This window comes from Pholcus phalangioides, unplaced genomic scaffold (assembly GCF_987345545.1).
Source record: "Pholcus phalangioides strain wild (caught in Gottingen) unplaced genomic scaffold, Ppha-v1.0 ptg000013l_1, whole genome shotgun sequence".
NCBI classification, from domain to species: domain Eukaryota; kingdom Metazoa; phylum Arthropoda; class Arachnida; order Araneae; family Pholcidae; genus Pholcus; species Pholcus phalangioides.
The window spans coordinates 31,975,830-31,992,683 of record NW_028301606.1 but is presented as its reverse complement, the minus strand read 5'-3'; the positions used below and the strand labels follow the sequence as shown (position 1 = coordinate 31,992,683).

The following is a 16,854-nucleotide window of genomic DNA, read 5'->3' as shown; positions in this document are numbered from 1 at the left end:
ATCTAATTATTCACTACTTAAAAATATCATTAATTAAATGGAGACTTCATCCGTGATAAAGTCATATCAATTTAAATAGAACATCATCTTTCACATTTCTAAAAATACACATAAACCACTACTCAAAACGTTCATTCACCTACTGACCAGATAGAACAGAGCGGGTTTATAATTTCAAGACAGTTGCTCACAACAGCTTATATGAAACTTCAGGAGGCTTTTGCCAAAAATGATAAGTAAAGGCAGGCTTGATTCTATGATTCATTAAAAGAAATTAAAAATACTTATAAGAGCGAAAAAGCTCTCCCCAAATATATGCTTATTAATATATACAGTGAAAATCCTATAATACGGTACCCTGTATGATGATAATCACCCGTATAATAATAGATTTTTCCAATCTCTTGAGTGTTGTTATATATAGGATTTGAATAATCCTTGAAAAAAGTAATAATTTTTAAGTGCTTATTAAGTGTGTGGAAAACTTTTGTGTTATTTGTGTTAATTTCTTCCATCAGTTTTTGTCTCCCCTCCCCTAAACAATGTAAATGGTTAAAATTCCCCAAAATGTAGTGAGTACAGCAACAATGAGTTACGAGACAATGTTCAAAACAGGACATGGTCACACATGCCTGTGGTATATCTGTGCTTAAAAAGATGTTGCCTAAAATCTGGCAACAAAACACAGTGCTTGAGATATTGCTTCAAAATATTTAAAACAGTTGAATTTATTAATTTCAGTTATATATATGTAGGCTGACCATATTTCCTCCATAAAAATATGATAAAATATTGGGGAAATTACCAAAATTCTCCAAAAATGCTGCCGTAGCTACGTAAGGTTGTCAGTTATTGATAAAATTGCCAAAAATCAACAAAGGTAGAAAATGAAGCACCGTAGCATTGAAGCAGTAGATTCAAATGAAATCTATGGAAAAAAAAAAAGTTATCATGACAAATATGTGAGACGAATATTCATATTTAAAGTCATAATTATCACATCTATATAGGGTTGGGAAAATAATTTTAATATTAATTTCAGTAAAAAGGAAAAATTCAAACATGCTTTTGTTGAAAATATCAGAAATAACAGGACATTTTTACGAAAAGTCAGGATAACCAAAATTATGAAAATATGAAATTGTCCTGGCAAATACAGGTCATATGGTCACCCTGCATATATGACTACATGCTTTGTGATTTTTCTTATCCAGGGCAAATTTCAATGAGGCTTTTTGAATAGATGGCATAATCATCATCACCATCACGTTGAGACACAGGCACTGGATGATCCTCACAGAAATCAATGTTAAAATTGCCAATTTTAGCGTAGAAATACAGAAATTTAGTGGGGTTTCCCCGCCAAATCAATAATTTTAAAAATGAAATTGAATTCTATATTTTTGAAATACTGAGTTTGCTTAGAGATATGAAGCCCAGAAAATTAAATATGAAGTAATTAACTGGACCTACTTTTGAGTTGGATATCCATGCAATAACATTGATTTCAAGTTTTTATTTATATCTTCTCATCATGAAAATTAATGTCTCTGTATTGTCTTATAATACCCAACTGAATCGATCCATATAGTTTAGGATATTTTGAAATTAATTAAAATTACATTGAAGAAATTCCGCGACTTTAAGCAACAATTTTTTGAGGCAAAAGCAGACAGATCAGTAACTTGAATTTCAAGAAAATTTTTGATATATCTAGTGCTCATCAAAAAGAAAAAAATTATAATTTTTGTGTTTCTTTAATTTAGATTTGTTTCTTTCATGAGTCACGTAGGAAGTCGCCATATTGGTTATCTTGTCTGCAGTTTGTATGTGCCTCAAGAAAGAGGGAAATATCATGTTATCCAAAAAGCCTCATACTGTTTCAAAAATAAAATTATTTCTGTTTAAATGTGATTTGTACATCAAACTACTATTACTACTAAACCACACATGCACCTCGTCCACATTCCTCTGTGGAATTCTAACAAATCGGCACATGTTGGAATGTACGTGTACATGTTGTGAACCTGACATGAAGTTTGTTTTGCTGTAATGATTGTTATGTGTTGTGCCGTCATCTGCCATCAGTTTTTCTAAGTACGAGTGAAATGTAATGATTGAATAATTGTATCCTTGTAGGTACTTAATATTGCCTACAAGTTAAGATGGGAACTATAATTATTTTAAAAATAATATACCTTTAATATAAATTAGCATTTCAAACACAAAATTAAAAATGAATAAATATTGAATATAAATTAGGAAAATCCAATCCATTTAATTTTTTGAAAAAAATCATGATTCTTACCGACCACAACATAAATATCCTTGAATTTTTAAATTTTGTCTGGAGAAAAGCTTGAATAGTCCTTGAATTTTTTTGTTTTCAATTACTATGAAATGGGATGAAAAACCGTGATATAGGATTTTCATTGCACATTATAATCTAGGTACTGTGTGATTATTTTTTAAATTTTAATTTATCCTCAAAAGTAAGATGCATTGCTATGTACAAAAAAGATAATCCTAAAGTTATAACACTATTCACCAATGAAATTTTTTGCAATGGGAAGCACCAACAAGCCTTTTTGAAAGTTGCATAAATTTTACATCAACTATGAACAGTATTTTCTCCTGTCAAAATTGTTCTTATGGTACTCATGTGTGAGATATAAAATAATTCTTTAGTATTGTTAACAGAATTTTTAAATTAATATGTGATTGCAGGTGTGATACCAATTCATGCAGTACGTTCCAGTACACCCTCACACAGAGGAAGGCGGAGAAGTAAGAGTTCTCAGAGGCTGAGTTACAAAGTTTCCAGTTTAGCTTCTGAAGGGTGAGTTACTTCCATTCTAAATCACTGCTACTGTAACTGAACATGCAGCTTGGAAAGATTTGCTTGGGAACACAAAGTCACAGATAAACAAATTTTTTTCCCCCATTTTGCCACAAGTGAAAGTTAATTCCATTTAATTTAAATAATTTAGAACAGCCAAGTGAACATAGCTATATAGCATATCTTTGATTTGAGCACACACAGTTTATTACATTGCAAAATTTAAAAAAATCATGTTTTTTAGGAAATTTTAATGGTTTTAGGGTATAATTTTGACTGCTAATTTCAAAACTGGGGTTGGTTGTGTCGAATTGGCTGTAGTTTTTGAGATAATGCATACTCTCAACAATGTACTTTCTATGCTGCTCATGTACAGTCGAATCCCGTTATAACAAACTCCAAAAGACCGTAGAAATCACTTCGTTATAGAGGAGTTTCAGATTGTTTGCATTGTTCCTATGTGAACTTATTTGAGGGATTAGAAAAGTGTTTGTTAAAACAAGATTTTCGCTATAACAGTATTCGTTAAAACGGGATTCGACTGTATTACCATCAAAATTTAATTTTCACTTTATCTCAAAAAATGGAGCCAATCTCACAAAACTAATGGCAGATTCAAGAAAATCAGCACTACAAAATCATCCTAAAATAACTGAAATATCTTTGAGAACAAAGATATTTCAGTTAATTTTTTTTTTTTTTAAGAATACACTCAATTTCTGGCAGAAAATAGTTAATGAGGAATTTGATGAATAAGCTTTCATGCAATTAATATTCAATTTATTTGTGACAAATGCCATTGATAAAGAACTAACTAGATAAGTTAACTGCTAATATAGTACCATAGCACTTTATAAGCTTAAGTCTTACTACACATATTAGCATTATAATATCCACATTAAATATAATGAATATTAGTTTTTGTGTTAGCCACAATAGATTTTTTTCCCAGCACCCACCAATGTTTATTCGTTTTGTACATTTTTATTTTGTTATTCAACTAACCATACACACACACAATAATGATAGTGCGCTTAATTAAACTTAATAAAAGCAGTTTTATTCTAAGAGTGAGTTTAGGAGCCATTCAAGTATTACATCAGCAAATTTTTAACCATTTTTGCCCCCCCCCCCATCTTGTCAGCAAAAGCCAGCAAAACTCTGAGCCCCTCCCACCCTTTTGTCAATAAAAATAGAAAAAAAATTTAAAAAAAAATTAAAAGTTTGAAAAAAAAAACCCTTTATATGTTATTATAATCTATTTCTGTTAATTTCAATGCTATTTGAAGGGTAAGAACTCATTTCGCTCTAAAAAATTCATCGTGATCCACCATTTAAGCGATATATGGTAAACCCTTGACCCACGGACCAAAAGTGGCCTTGAAGGTTATCTGATGTGGCTTGCCCTCTCAAACCCAATTTTGTAAAAATTGGCACATTTACAGATTGCTCAAATGACCTGGGGCAGAATTCCTGATCATTTAATGGGCCCATGGCACATTTTTCGATCACTGAATTAGGCCTGTGGCACATTCAAAGATCACTTAAGTAACCTGTGACACAGTTCCAGAACACTTAAACAGTCCGTGGCACATTTAGAGATCCCTTGAGTGACATGTGGCAGAATTTTAGAGCTTTTAAGCGCCCCCCCCCCCAGTGTGGTTCTACATCACTCAAGTTACCCTTGAAACATTTCCAGATTACTTAAATGATTTGTGGCATAATTATAGATAACTTGAGTGATGAGTTGCACAGTTCCAGAGCACTTAAGCAGCCCGAAATATTTTCATATCACTTAAGCAGCACGGACACATTTTCTGAGCACTTGAAGGATCCGTGAAACATTTAGAGATCACTGAAGTGGCTCTGAAAGGGACTTATCATGATGGAGAATGTTAGTTTAGTTTATGTGTCCACAAACTAGCGAAAGATTCTTCTTGTTTTTGGCGCACCGAGTAAGATGCCATTAAAAATATTTAATATTTTCATAATGGGTGGTTGATGACATAAGCATCATCCAAATCTGCCCCCCCCCCGTCATCAAAAGGCAGCAAATCAGAAACCCCTCCCCCATTGATGCTGCCTTAATACTTGAATGACCCCTTAATATGTTCTGAAACATTTTTTGCTCTTTAGTTTAATAGCATTAAAAAACTTATGCTATTTGTGAGCTTTCATATAAATAGGTAGGCAAGAGTACAATAAAAATGTTTGGATTGTGTGCTTGCATTTCTAGTATGCAGCTTAAAGGGTTAAAAAACAGAAGTTATCAAAAATCTGTGATTTTTTTTCAAAACAATTCTAGCTATCTTAGCTATATTTTTAGCAGGGTTGGTAAAAAAACCGGTTTTTTTGAAAAAAACCAAAAAACCGGGTTTTTTTGGTTTAAACCAGGTTTTTTGGTTTAAACCGGTTTTTTTGTTTTAAATAGTATTAACATTAAAAACAATAAAATATCTGAAAAATCATTCAAACTTCCAATAATTAACTAAAATAAAATGTTTATTAATTTAATTAACACTATTCCCATGCTAATTAATCAATAAATATTTCTTACATTTTAACAAAAACCAACTTTTGCAATTTAATTATTTTTTGCTTAACTCAATGGATTACTGAGTGTTTGAAAATTCTTTTAATGTTATTATTAATCATGTAATATATAAAGGTTTTTCTCCAGTTACTTTCAGTATACTTAATTAGGAAGCTATTTTGCAAAAAGTAATAAAAATTAGGTGAATATAATGTATTTAATGAAGCATAAATAATGCAGATTAATTAGCAATGGTTTACGATATACGGGGTGATTATAACTAAGGTTCTGATTTCAAAACACTGTAAAAAAAGAACGATTGTCAGAATGACTTGAAAATTGACATGAATATTCCTGAAAAAATTCAATTTTATTTGATAAAGGGGAAAAAATACTTAAAAATGTAAAATTAATGATATCATGCAACATGTGGGAAATTTGCCCGCAGAATGGAAACGATAGACAGTCATGGCAGAATGATACCTTAATTATAACATTTCACAATTTCATAATTCATGGAAACATCACAAAAAAAAGAAGTAATTGAACAAATAACTACAACTTACTTAAGAAATGTTAAATATGTTGTCCAACCTGAGGTTGAAAGCACAAAAATTCTTGTTCAACAACAGAATCAGAGTATGCCCCATGGTCATAATGTGGATGTGCTTGCAATTCAGCTTTATTAAACCACTTAATCTGACCACTGTTTATAACATTTTGAGGTATCCCCACAGCCAGAAGTTGCAAGGGTTAAGGTGCATCCTGTCAAAATGGGTCTTTAGCAGCTGGTATTGCAATGTGCATCTTGATAGAAGTTCTATCCACACACTGATGCTGCTGCTCTGAAATGATGTGGTTGCACAAAATAGATTATACTGCTGGCCAAGTACAGCATCGTCTACTTGCACATTTTACACTTTTTTCTTTTGCGAAAGAAACTTCCATTGCTTCAGGAGTATCCATGCAAATTTTCAAGTCATTCTGATCAGTACTTATTGTATAGTTTTGGAATCAAAACTTTAATTATAATCAACCTGTATATAGCTGACCATTTTTCGGAAATCTGTTACTACTATACAGTAGAACCTTGATTAATTGGGCTTAACAGTGTGTGTGTGAAAGTATAAAAAAAACCAACTATTGAGAGAGAATATTAAGACTGGGAGATATACAGTAGGAGATGTGCTACTTCTTATGGGAAAGAAAATGAAAATGTATGTGAGGTAATGTTAGAACTAGTACACTAGTCTGTCCTTTAAGGACAGCTGGTGTCTTTATTGGATTATAGGACCACCTGCCCCTAGCATGATGGTGTCACTACTGTAGCTGCTGCTTTGTGAAGGGAAAAAAAACCCTGTGAGATAATACACCATTACATTTAGATGTGTGATGCAATCCTTATTCATGAATTTGCTAAAGATAGAGCATCAGAATGTAGCCAAAGGTTAGAAAATGTTGTAAGAATGAGAAATTTAGGCTTTTATATATAACTTTAAATGACTAAGATACTTCATATGAAAAATATATATATATTCTGGCCACTTTTATGAGACTTTTTGAAAAAAACCACTTACAAAATCTTATGTCATTTAAAGATATCCTTGGGGTACATCCTGATGGTATATAAAATGTGGTAAAAATGAAACATTTTGGCTAATAATGAACCAATATGATATTTTCAAGGAAAAAAAATTTATATTTAGGCAACTTTTATTTGATTTTTTGAAAAAAACCGAAGTGGTTTTTTTAAAAAAACCACTTGGTTAAAACCAAGGTTTAAACCATGGTTTAAACCAAACAACCCAGATTTTTAGTATATTTTCTGTTTCAAGTTTATAATTGTTCCAATTTATAACGTTCAGTTGAAAAAAATGTAGTGTTTTACTTTTCAATACACTTTTATGTCCTCAAACAATTTTTTTCATTATTATTACTGGAGTAGTGTCAGAATTAAAACTATAGAGAAGTATTTTGCATTTAAAACGATCTTATTTTGGGCTTTTGTGAAATTCCACGATCTTGGGAAGGAAAAGAAAATTAAAGTATATATAATATATAAATTCATGCAATTAACTTAGTATTATTTATTCCTAAGACTGAACACATTTTAAAAATGAGAAGTTGGTTTTATGTGAAATGAATTCATCAATAGTGGGGGGAAGGGGTATAGCTTATTCCATTGCTTATTCTATTTATTGGGTAACTCTGCTTAGAGGGTTATGTTTTTGCTCTCCCAAGAGTGAATATTTTATAAGGTTTGACTGTAATCATATATGGACAGTAAAATTTTGGATTATGAGTAACTTGGTTTATGAGTGTTTTGTTGGACATACAAAAATTTTTTCAACAAACTTTGACTCCATTAACAAACTATGTCTTGCAAGACAAGTAAAGATTTTAGAATTTTCAAACTAGTTTTGACTTGATAAATGAAACATTTCTTGTAATATGAAAAGTACATATACTAAAAACTCCTATAACATGTTATGATCACTGAGATCTCTGCCTACAATATTGCACAGATAAAAATATAAAATAAATATAACTTTGCATATTTCACCTTGTCTATGTCACCTTCGTGTCTCATGACGACAACGAAAAAGTCAATGGTTCGCTTTCTCTCACACAAATACAATCAAATGCAAGGTATATTGTGGCTGCTCGTGCTAACTTAGTATTATTTATATTTCTGTTAAATCCTTGAATTATTTATTTTACGAATTTCCTACATAATTGATAATTTTTGGCCTCCTGGAGGAACTACTGTCACTGTCTCTTGAGGACACATAATGTATGTGTTTGATTTTCATGTTGTTTTATTTTTATGTTTTTCTCATTCTTTATTTTATTGTCTTGTGTTATGTAAGTGTTCATGATAAATAAGAAAAAAAAAGTTTTTTCCATGCATTTTTCAGCCTCTCTCACTTCAAGGTATATTTTTTAAACAATAGGCATTCTGACGAAGAAGAAAGTGAAAATGAAGGTACAACTTACATGTTCAATAGGGAAATACCAACCTCATACTTAGAAAGTCATGAGATGTCTGAAGCAGAATGCGACAGAGATCTTCATGAATTCTGTGAAAAAAGTAGGTATGATGAGAACCGTATTTTATCATCGGTCATTGTGAAAACATTGAATGCAAAATACTGCAACCCTTATGGAACTCTTGTATTGGCTGTTTTCAGTACAGCCTAATTCTTCTTATTTGAGTTTGTGCACGTTAGTAGAATAGAAGCAAAAAGTAGTTATGTTTTGGATAAATATTTGTTACATGCATGAGGAAAAGGAAGAAAGTATAATAATTGTTTTTACTTGTTGTAACATATCAATGTGGAAGCTGCTAATTGTGTGATCCAGTTGTTATACATAAGTAAAAGAAAATTTGATTTGTACGCTGTTTTGAATTGTAATGAACTGCAATCAAGCTTATTACTGATGAAATCAGTTTGCAAAAAGGTTATGCATTGTAATATTCTCTATGCGCTTTTGAAAAAAAACTAACATTTTTTGGTCATATAAATCTTCTCTGAAAAACGCCTACTTTCATTTTTTTTTAAAAGCTGCTTAGGCATTAATGTACACATGTCACATGTTCAGATATTGTGTATAACTTATTGTGCTGATCGTAAATATGATTGGTTAACTTGTTTTTTTTGTTTCAATCAGAAGGTATTTGCCATAAACTTTTCTTTAATTATCCAGAATGATTTGATTTTTTCTTTCTTTCTTTTGGATTGAGGTTTTGGATTCATACAAATAAGAAGAAAAAAAAAAAATTTCATTACATATTTTACCTAACTGAAACTATAAGTTTATTCTCTAATAAGTCTTGTAAATGGTGAATATGGTATGTCCAAATGCTCTATATATGCTATATATATGCCTGACACACTATAAGACCACTTCTTTCTATTTACATGAATTAAATTTTGTAAAAGTATGGTTAAGACCATCATAAAGACAAGCAAAGAGAGAAAACACAACCCTTTTAGAAGCTATAGTTACTAACATTTGTATTTTTCATTTATACACACATTGACAGATAATATTTGTTTATTTCTGATGTAAATTTGTGATCAAACAATCTTAATACTGATACCTCTATATTTTAACACTCTTTATCTTCTCACAGGGCATCATCCTAGGTTGTGTCAAGAGATTTAAAAATATAACACTTTTATTTTATTCTGTACTTATATGCATTCCTATATTATTTAAATGCACTGAGGTGGCAGGTGTATAATGGGGATTATTTTTAATTTACTTGTTTGCAAAAGGGTGCTGATTTCTCAAATACAAAGTCCATAACAGACAAATTGTCCAACCAGCTGACTGAAAAAGATGCCCATAAAAAATATGAATGTCAAATACAACTGAAATACAGCAACCCAATATAAGAGCATACATCAAGAAAAACTAATAATTTATAATACACTAAAGTCTCGCCACAGAGAGCAGCAGTCCTACAAACAGTACCAGTATTCAGACATTAAAGTTAATGGTTTATTCAGACAAAGGTTATATGGAGTGGTCATCGCTGAAGCGATGAATATAAAATTTAGTCAGTTGTTTTATTTTATGATGTAAAGACTCTCTTAGACTCAAATTTCAACTTCTAAGGGGGTCATAAGGCAGTTCAAAGGTTATATGGAGCAATTATGGTGCTGTGCTGAAACTGCTGAAGCTATAAATATCAAATTTTTTAGCGTTATATTTTATAATGTAGACACCCACTCTAAGACAGGATTTTTGAAAATTCAACCCCCCAAGGGGATGTTCAATTCCATAGGCCTATTCCCCCAAAGCAGAATGTTTTGCATTGTTCTGCAATGAGCCCTCAGCTGACTGGAAATGTTCTGTGGTAAAAATTTCCATAATAGTGTTTGCTACACTTTTCTTAAGTCTTCCTGATTGTTCTGGGATGTACAACAGAGATTTCAGCATATTCTGCTCTTGGTTGGAGGTGCTATTTAGCAATAGAGCTTAGTCTTATAGTCAAGTGTGAATTGGGTATATATAAAATTGATCTATAGGAGTTTTCAATTAGTAATCTATGCTAATGCTGCACATCTCTGTGAAATTAGATAAAAGCAGAATTAGATTTTCTATTCGTCTTTGTTAATAAATATACTTTGCTAAAGTAACTTTCTTTTAGGTAAGAAATATGAGATCTTTGAACAGTATGATGGACAACGGATATGCATAACATGAGATCAATGTTCATCTCCTGGTTTGTTATACTTTATAGATATATATTATATGGTTTTGTGTGAATGTTGGTGGCAATGCTGGATGAAATCTAATCATTAATTTATATTTGATAATTCATAGTCTTTTTTTCTTCAAATTTAAAAACTTATTGTTATGAATTTGTGAATAAATTGTGACGATCATTGAGAGAGAGATTCATAGTTTTCAAATATTCTGTCATGTTCAAGAGTTTGACTACTAATTAAATCAAATCTTGTGAGATGTTGAACTTTTTTTTCATCTTAAACATTTGCAGTGTCTGTAAAATTGTGTAATCCCATAACTTTTCATGGGAATTATGAGTTTTACCTTCTGGTACAATAATTATCTATAGTTATTATAATCATATAAATAAGCTATGCATCTGTTCAAGTATTTTATTTCATAATTTGTTTAAGGAAAATGGACTTTGAGCACATGTTAAATTTGTTAAACACATCTTATATTAATAGATATGTACAACATAATAACATGGCATGGTCTAAATTAATAATTATATAAAACTTCTCTGTGGTTAAACAATATAAAATTTTATCTAGCAATGTATAAAAAGTTATAAAATAATGATCTTTGAAAGAACCTTGCTCTTCTTGACTGCACTTCAAAGGATAAGATGATGTGTAAATACCATTTGAAATCAATCAACCGATTTACTCTGTAATCAGGGCCGTCTTTAGAGTATCATGGGCCCCCAGGCCAAGTGATTTTTCTGAGACTTTACCTGGCAAATTCTCGAAAATTTTAACTGGTTCTCATGTTTGTTAGGCCAGCATTCTCTTGAGGCCCCTGGACCCATGCGTTAAGATGGCACTGTCTGTAATGTTAGAATATAAAAATTAGATGAAAGAAATACAGCCACTCCTCGACTTACAAACAAGATCCTTTCAAAACACTGTCTACAAGTCAAAATCACAATTTTGATACAAATGCTCTGATTTTAGATCGGGAATTGAGCTGTTCCATTTAAAACAGAATGTTTAGTTTTTGCTGGGATAAAATTATGGTGATAGAAATTTTTTTTTAAGTTTAAAAATGATGTAAGTTTGGTTGCAAAGAAGTTTAATTGTATTTTGATAACTTTTAAAACTACTTTAAATAACTTTGAACTTAAAATCACTTTTACTTTATTTTTTGGCATCGGGCTGTATTTTCTACCTTTTTTACTCAACCATAAGCATGCCTTCTGAGTTTTATAAGAAGTCAAATTTGAAGTTTGGTGCATAAAATGTTTTTGAGCCCAAAATTGCATGGTTTTTGGTTTTCCACCTTCCACAGATGAGAACTCTATCAGGTTATTTTTGTTTTAATATTTCTCAGCATCTCAGAATTATTTTAAGCATGGCATGAGTTGGACCATGTCCCCATTTACTGCTTCTAAATTCATCTATTTTGGTATATTCATATTCATTTATGTCTTCAATATATTTCATTCTCTTCTTTAGTTCTCACAGCAGCATTGACAAGATATTCCTTGTATTTTGCCTCCTGAAAACCCTCTTATTTCTGCAATGACGAGCCCAACTATCTCTTTATTCACAAGCATGTTTTCTATTCTTTCTATCTTTCGGATCAACTGCCAGTGGGCAGATTCAGCTTTTCTTCAAACTTTGCTAGTAGGAGAGGGTTATTGCTTTTTCCCTTTCCCTTCAGAGTATGATAGGAATATGTATTCAGTGTAAATGATATAGAAAGGTAGAGTATTTCTCTTCCTTCATTCCTTGTTCTCTGAGAGCGGGAGAAAGCACTATCACACGCACAAAATCTGAAAAAGTATTATTCTTATAGAAGGTACTCTTATTACTAGGGAAAAGGAGGTGTGGCATTTCACACTGGGTTTACTGATCTACTTATTTACTTTGTGACAGTTATTGTATGAATTACTGAAATTTTATTTACCATTTAAATGGTTCAGACCATCAGAATGTTCTGTATTTATTTTTTAATTAATTTCTTTCCAAATTCTTTCCATGCATAAATTCTGAATGTATCCATTCTGGGGGTTGATGCATGCTCCAAACCCCCCTCCCCCTTTTCTGAATGAGGGTTAATGTTTTAGGCTTTCATTTTGACTGCAACCACATTGCAGATACAAGACAAACAACAGAGATGCGGACAAGACATTATAACAAATGAAGGAAGTAGAATCAAATTGAGTAAAGACTGAACTGTATAGATGTAATAGGCGGGTTACAATACAGAATATTGTTTGGTATTGTTTTCCTCTAAGCAACAGAGGTATTCAAAGACATGTGGTGACATTTCCATTCCTCCAACTCTGCAAAGAGCCCCACAACCCTCATAAATACCATATTTATAGGGAGGAATATAGTATATAGTTTGTTGAGGCCACACCCACACAGGTTATGTTGTTCATTTGTCTTCCCTTTCTTTGTTTGCCTCTGCTATTATCTTGTCTGCATATTTCTGAGACATGTTTATATGTATATGTTTCAGCTGTAAAAATGTGGTCCTGCAAGAGAACAAAGGAACCAGCAAGAAAATGCCAGATAACGTAACAGACTTTATTAATGCATGGCCAGTTTATTAAGTCTACTGTACATAATTTGGCAATCAGAGCCATAACTAAGAAGGTGGTAGGAGGTGGATCTGGTTAAAAAATTTTTGCTTTAAATATTACATAAAAAGCACCAAATATATTAGTTTCTAATATAATTATAAAAACATGTAAGTGAAATATTTGTAAGTTGGGGAGTTGCTGTATAAGTGTAAGAATTGTGTGTATGTGGCCGTAATGCTTAATGATTGATGATAATGATCTAAAAACCAACTTGTAATTAGAAAATTTGAAATACTGTGATATTGCACTCTCACATCAAAGATTATGTTATAAAAATTTAATGAGTATATCATGTATTTAATTCAGTTTTTTATTTCACATCTACCGTGAATTGAAAGCATATATGAACTCTATATAATGAAGAAAAATAACAATATAACACTCAAGACAGTTATCCTTTTTATTTAATTTCTAAAATGATTCATCGATCAACAGTTCTTTAATTAAATATAGAAATTTTTCTTATCATTTTTTATTCAAACAGATTTTGGTCAGAACTTCTCTCAATGAACTCTGATACTTCAGAGAGAATACACATGTTGTTAAAGTTAAATAAGTCAGCGAAAGTGAATTGACTATTTTGAAACTGACTCATCAAGCAATAAACTGTAACAAATAAATGAAATAAGTAAGGTTTTTCTTGAAATAAATGCTGCAGATGTAAAAAACATACAATTTATTAGCTCAAAATACAGATAGGCACTGCATGGGTGTAGCTGCCGCATATTTTCAGCATAAAATTTAACTTTAGTGTATTTGCTGTTTTCAACCTCCTCAGCTACATTGATAAGATATCTTGCCTCATTCAAAATCTTTTATTTTAGCATTGACAAAACTAAATATTCCATAAAGTTTATTTTTCAATGCAACACTTTTCTCTCTACTCTTTTTTGCACCTGCTGAAAGTCACAGGAATGCCTACTTTAGTAAAAAAATAAAGCATTTTACATGGAGTTGAGTGATTTCAACTATCACTTTCAGACATGAGCATTCACTTTTTGGACTTATCAAAATTTTTTTCCCATTTTTGATCTCAAAAATGCATTAAATATATTAATGCCATCAAATCTTTATTTTTCAATTTTTTTTTCTTTTTTGCAAAGAAATGTGATTCACTTTCTTCATTTTTTTTCAGCCAAGATGATGCAGGATTTTACAGAATTTTATGCAATAAATCACATTTTTCCCAGAGGCACTTTCTTGTGTATACCGTATTAAAAAAGCCCAGAAATTTCAACTTGAAGTGCTGTCCTCTGATGAAAGCCCCCAAAGTTTATGTTCACCATATTTTTAACTCAAAACCTATATAATCTTTTAAGTCAGGGCTTAACTTCCTGAGGTCAAAAGTATAAATTCTATAGTCAGAAAAAGCAATCCACACATTTTTGGCAGCAGGGTCTGAAAGAGTAGTGCCATGGATGGGGTTAGTTAGAGAACTATTGAAAGTCTTGCCGAATGCTCAGTTATTTCTAAAACACAAATTAAAAATCAAATAATGATTAAATTAATTTGTATTTTAATTTTTATAGTGCTTTCAAAACTAAAAAGCTAAGGTATGTGTGTATGGTATCAGTGTAAGTGCCATACGTCTATGAAATAATGTTTTTTAGCAATTCTACCCCTGAATATTTTAAGAAATATGGTAAATATAAAATGGGCAATTCGGAAGAAATTTTGCATGTAGTCTGTTGAATTTCAGAATGAAAATAAATAACCAAATTTTATGTTCAGACTTCCACTCACGGTGCCTTGTTTATTTGATGATTTCAATTTTGTTTGTTTTTGTTATGGTAATTTTTTGATATTTAAAAGTCATATGAGAAACAATTATAAGCACACATGCACACAGAATTTAAAGAATTATAAAAGTTAAGAAAACAATTGTATAGGTTGATTTTCTGATGAAGGGTTGTTTGAATCAACACAGAAGTTGTCTTAAATATTAGTTCTTCTAAATCTTAATATTGATCATGTGATTTCTTATTCAGCAAGTTGAGATTCTTCTCTACAGATTATTACTAATACTGCTACAGGAGAAATACTTGTTGAATTTATGATCAAAGATGCTTTCCTGCTATGAGGGAAATTAATATTCTATAAGTTTAGCGTGGGTTTCACAGACGCATTGATATAAATATATGTAAAGGAGACATTCTGTGTGATGTACATTTTTTTCTTTCAATTTTATAACCTATTCTGAACTCATGTGACATGTTCTCAGTATTTTTGTACAGTGCGCACTCATCGCTTCGAGATTCATGTGGATGTTCTTAGGGTCTGCATCCCTTGTTGTATTGTGAAATATTATGTGCACTAAAAATTGGAGAAGGACACATTGAGTTATTTGAAAATGTTAAATATTTATTGTGATCTACTGTACATATGTGGCATTGATTGTTATGTTTTATATATAATTACTGATTAAAAAAAGCCTGGTTGTTTATAAATTTTGTTTCTATCATTTATTGTCAATTAGGTATAAAGGAATTGTTGAATTTTCTTTTGCCTCAATTAACTGTGACATTTATGATATTGTGAAATTTTGAATAGAAATGCTTCACTTCCACAGTTTCATAAAAAAAGATGAATATATTAATTTTTTTTGAATAAAAATACAGTGAAATGCCTATACTATGATATTCAAGGTATCAGGCCATCCTGAGACAGGTTAATTTAGTTTTACCCTACTGTTAGGTATTTTGCTCCTATGTGTAGGGTGGGGCTTAGCTTGGTGCTGCCATTATGTAGCGCCAAGTCCTTTGGTTGAAGGCTATAGATCTTTATCGAAAGCTAAAACCACACGACAGACATTAAGAGGTGTGACAACACCCCCCCCCCCCCACCCCTCCCGAATCAGACCTAATTGGAACTTGACTCTGGGTTTTTCTCGTTTTGCCCTGCCAAGTATCATACTGGGCAGGACTGCGACATCTAATTTACGAAAGTAACCTGTATACCTTCGGGTGGGTCAGGGGTGCATCCATGAGATATTCAAGGTATCAGACAAATGTATCGTTATCAAGGAATTATCGTTTTTGATGGAATATACGCTCATGTGCAAAATGACAAAAATTTTCACATTGTGTCTATTTGATGTTGGACAGCCGCACACCCCTCCATGAGTTTGACAGTGGGTTCCTGACTTCTAGGAGGTATAGAGAGATATTAGAGCCCTATGTTTGACTTTTTAGGGAAGCAGTTGGCCTTCGGTTCCTGTTCATGGACAATGCTCGTTCACATCGGGCTCAACTGGTCAACGATTATCTGGAAAGTGACAATATTCTACGTATGGATTGGAATATACAATTATGTTATATTGAAACGGACAACGTCCGAATTTCGGGCTCTGGTCAGTCAATCCGCGAAATGGCCGAAGATTCTTAGCTAAAGGCCGATAACAAAAGACATGAATTGGGGGGGGGGGGTCACAGCCAAGTTGGCGCCTTTTTTTCGTAACAATTACAGCATGTCGCAGGTAATCAGGACCGTAAGTAGGATGGGGACACTGCTCCAGCGTCTCTAGCCAAATGAGAGGTCTAAAAAAATGTACACTTATTTTGCATAATAACCGGAGCCCAAAAAAAGTCTGCCCCAAGAAGGCACGCTACGATCCTGGTGGTAATCTTTTTTTTCAAAATTTGAAAGAAA

At 31.9% G+C, this 16,854-nt stretch overlaps 1 protein-coding gene across 7 annotated transcripts in view; it reads left to right on the top strand.

Annotated features, from left to right (window-relative positions):
* The window catches only part of LOC149078973 (cell adhesion molecule Dscam1-like), a 322,494-nt gene extending 306,851 nt beyond the window's left edge, over positions 1-15,643 (top strand). For 3 of the 7 annotated variants that reach the window (XM_089241209.1, XM_089241208.1, XM_089241213.1), the window contains 2 exons: positions 2,728-2,839; positions 8,327-10,526. In XM_089241209.1, the coding sequence (XP_089097335.1) occupies positions 2,728-2,839; positions 8,327-8,573 (359 nt within the window). In that variant the 3' untranslated portion in view covers positions 8,574-10,526. The other 4 variants (XM_089241214.1, XM_089241210.1, XM_089241211.1 and 1 more) reach the window with 3 other exon arrangements.
* The last annotated feature ends 1,211 nt before the right edge of the window (positions 15,644-16,854 follow it).